We start from the raw sequence: 4,144 nt of genomic DNA on the forward strand, positions 1-4,144 counted from the left end.
TTTTTTTTTTTTTTTTTTTTTTTTTTAAGTCAGAATCTCACACTGTCACCCAGGCTGGAGTGCAGTGGCATTCTCACAGCCACTGCAGCGTCAACTTGCTGAGCTTAGGCAGTCCTTCCACCTCAGCCTTCCAGGTAGCCAGAACTACAGGCGCACACTCCCACACCCGCCTATTTTTTCTACTTATTGTAGAGGTGAGGTCTTGCCAAGTTGCGCAGGCTGTTCTCAAACCCGTGGGCTCAGGCAATCCTCTCACCTCAACCTCCCAAAGTGATAGGATTACAGGCTTGAGCCACCACATCCAGACCACATTTTTTTAAATTACCAAACTAATACATGCTCATTACAAAAGAATGCAAACAGCACATAATTATATAAAGTTAAAATACCTACCATCTTTTACAAATGTTAGCATATTTTAATTGGACATGTCTTTAGTCAACAATATAAAAACTATTTGGGAACATTCTTTCTAATATAAAATTAATAGTACAGCATGATACTCATTTCAGATAGCTAAAGCTGGTACATACATTTATCCAACAGATATTTCTTAAGTTTCTTCCATGTGCAGGCACTTAAGATGGTACTAGGGGAACAGCAATGAACAAAATATAATCAATTTGCTTAGTTAATATGTTATTAGAGGTTATAACCCATAACATATTTTGGATGTTTGGGATTGCTTTGGGACTGTCTTTCTTGTCATTAGTCTGGGCTCAGAAAATAAAAACTAATTTTATTATGACCCAAAATAAAATAATGGAAGGTAGATCCCCTGAGTAGAAGATGATAACCCATAACAGAATCACATACAGCTGTTTTATCTGTTTTCTACTGCTCTCCATTTGTTTGAAAAATAAACACTTGGCTGTCTTTGGGGACCAGGAAAAAATACTTAAAATTTAGTTATCCATGGAAAGCAAAATTATGTTCATATAGTCACTAGTTATGGTAAATGGCATCTATAATGCTAGGCCTCCTGTGGCATGAAGCAGGATGAAACTTGACTGTCTCCAGTAAAGAAAATATTATTCAAAGACCTGAAAAAGAGGGAGGAAGCACAGGTTCTCAGAAACAATTGATTCATTCAGTTAAATGGGTACTTAGGTTGTATCATAAATAGACAAAGCCCCGTGCTTCTGTGGAGCTGTCTTTCTGTCTGTGGGTTTAGGGGAATATGTGGGGGAGACATGGGGAGAAGAAGGGAAAAAAACAAGTAAATTATTTGATGTGTTACAAAGTTGGATGTACTATGGGAAAAAAATAATAGAACTGGCTGAGCTGGATCCAGAGTGCTGACAGGGCCTGCGGTGGGTGGGAAGAGGCTGGGTCACAGGATTAAACAAGACGGTCGAGGTCAGCCTCATCAAGGAAATGAGGGTTAAGCAGAGGCTTGAAGGCACATGAGCATGCAAGGCAGAGGGGCAGGAGCAGAGCAGAGCCTGGAGGTGGGGTGTATCTGGTCCATTCCAGGAGGAGCGCAGGCTGCAGGAAGAGTGGTGGGACAGATCAGGTGGGACTGTGGTGCCATAGGAATGGCAGTGGCTTTTGCTCTGGGTGAAATGGAGAGCCATTTGCAGTGCTGTGAACAGAGGAGTGATGTGATCCGACATATATTTTAGGAGAATTACTCTAGCTGTGCTGTTGAGAATCGTTTGGGAGTATTTGTAGCTAATCTCAAAGAAGTCTGCTGTATACTGTCCATCAGAATCATGGAATGAAACATCATACTCTTTAAAACCAATCTCTTTGAAAACAGCCTAGAGAGTTAAAAATTGGGCTCAGCAAACCCCTCTCTCACTTTTTTTGTTTTTAGAGACAATGTCTTGCTCTGTTGCCCAGCTCTCTGTAGCCTCGAACTCCTGGGTTCAAGCAATCCTCCTACCTCAGCCTCCCTAGTATTCTGGGACTACGGGCTGGGACCACAGGCGTGAGCCACCTCACCCAGTCACCCCTCCCTTACATTAAATCATACACCATTATTAGCCATGCTTTACAGATGAGAAAGCAAAGATGCAAAAAGGTAAGGTCACTTGTTCAAGGTGACAGAGCTAGTACATGGTGGAGGTGTGATTTGAACCCAGGTTCAAATGGGTTCCAGAGCTTACGTGCCTAAACACTGCCATTCTTTCGGTATTTGTTCTTAAAATATAGGCATTTTTACGTCATATGGGCAGTCTTTGACTTCTGCACTGTCCACATACTTACGTAGACCTGGCTGCCTTGATTCCTATAGTGTCTGTCTTCGGACTTGGCTTCCTTCTACCTGAGTCCTTCCCCTGCAGCCTTTTCGTATGGGTTACCTGCTGCAGCTTCCTCCATACCACTGCTCATTCCTAGGAGATGCTAATTCCTGGAGCAGGCAGGGTCTTTGTGCGGCTGTTGAAGCTTGTACCCACTTCCTGCTCCTTTGTGTGTAGTCTTAAGTGTTGCAGGGAAATCTGGGGTCAATATTAATGTTGCATCATACTTAGGTTTCATGGGCTGGCCTGGGAATTTAAATGCACCTGTGACATTGTTTCTGTTGGGGGAAACAGAAATCAGTTTTTGGGACACACCTCGTCTGTGTGGGGACCCCTGTACTTTCTGTTCACCAAGTTGAGCACAGTCTGTAAAGTCAAGAAATGATGGACAGAATGACCTAAGAGAACAGTGCTAGATGTTGTACTTTTCCAGTCTGGTAAAAATCACTGGTTAATTATTTTTTCTTTCATCAGAGATGAGCATCAGGATTTTAAGGATGAGCAAATGCGTCTAAAGAAGCTCCGTGGAAAGGGGAAACCAAGGAAAGGAGAAGGGAAAAGAGCAGCAAAAAAGAAATAGTGTTGGCCCATCAAGAGCGAAGATGTCTTCAGTGGTGACAGAAGGAAGCATATTCGTTGTCTTTCCATGTAAGGGAGGAATGTGTTTCCCTAAATGAAGGTTATTTGAAGCACACCACCATCTCCGTGTTCAAGACTAATCCAGTTAAATTGTGACTGGCCTCCTCAACATAGTCTAACTACACAAAAGTATTTTGGCCTTAGCTTTGTAACCGGAGGCTTACCTGGCTCTCTGATGAAATGAATACATAAATTATCGTTTAAATGACTTGTGGGGGGGTGGGATGGTGGGGGAGTGGAGAGGATACCTAACTAAGAGAGTATCCTGTAGTTTCCTCATTATTCCCTTCTTGCTTCCCCCCAGACTTCTCTCATCTCTCAGGCCCTTCAGCCACTGTCTCCACCACCAAGCTCACAAACTTTCTGTGCCTCTCCACATGCTCCTTTAAGAAGTCTATAAGATCTGTTTGTGGGATCAAAGGCTGTACCTGAAAGAGAGCATTGAATACCTACTGTACAAAGTCCTGGGGCCCTGGTAATAAAGCAGAAGGAACAATCCCTACATGTAACTTTCAGTCTTGTAGGAGAGACTACTATTATATAGTTACATACAATTGCATTAAATGTTACCAAGGAAAAAGCCACATACAAGAATGTAGGTGGATGGATAGATGGATCTAAAGAGCCAGAGGCCCAAATCTCGTTAGAGTTTAAAGAAGGCCTCCATAAAGAAATATTTAAGCTGAACCCTGAAGGATAAATAAAAGTCAAGAAAAATGGTGAGAGAGGTGGTTTAGGCAGAGAGGATGCTATTTGCCCAACCCTAAGGTAAGACAAAATTGTCCTGTACAAAGAATTGAAAAAAGACCAGTGATTAATTCATGATTGGCCATAAAAAAATAGAGACTAGGTCTTGAAGGGCTTCACAAGTTCTGTGAAAAGTTTGAACATAACCAGAGGTCAGCGTGTATATGGTGTTTTTTCTGAGAGGTGTCTTGTGTAGATCTGAGTAGCTAGCTGCTGATTTTATCATATTCTAGTAGTGAGTTTCCAAAGAGCTTGTAAGACTTCTCTGATTATTTTTTTCAAGAGTTGTTCTGAATCTTTAGTATGGCCCAGTAAATGCTTTAAGTACTTTTTTTTATTATTGTGATTAAAAAAAAGCAAAAATTGCAGTCAATCATTTTTAAGTGTACAGTACAGTAGTATTAGCTCTGTGCTAATTGTGCTAAGGTACTTTTTAAAAAAATTTTATTCATAAAGGACTTTTTTTAATGTGTTTTATTATAGAGATGTGAGGTACAAGTGAGGATTAACTT

The 4,144-nt window shown here is 41.2% G+C and overlaps 1 protein-coding gene across 1 annotated transcript in view; it reads left to right on the forward strand.

The window, feature by feature from the left end:
• Positions 1–3,394, forward strand: part of MRPS33 (mitochondrial ribosomal protein S33) — a 4,986-nt gene extending 1,592 nt beyond the window's left edge. The window contains exon 2 of the mRNA XM_008051102.1: positions 2,721–3,394. Within this exon, the coding sequence (XP_008049293.1) occupies positions 2,721–2,826 (106 nt within the window). The 3' untranslated portion in view covers positions 2,827–3,394. The remainder of the gene's footprint in view (positions 1–2,720) is intronic.
• Positions 3,395–4,144: the final 750 nt, after the last annotated feature.

Source organism: Carlito syrichta, unplaced genomic scaffold (genome assembly GCF_000164805.1).
Source record: "Carlito syrichta isolate Samal-C Ts95f unplaced genomic scaffold, Tarsius_syrichta-2.0.1 Scaffold163527, whole genome shotgun sequence".
NCBI classification, from domain to species: domain Eukaryota; kingdom Metazoa; phylum Chordata; class Mammalia; order Primates; family Tarsiidae; genus Carlito; species Carlito syrichta.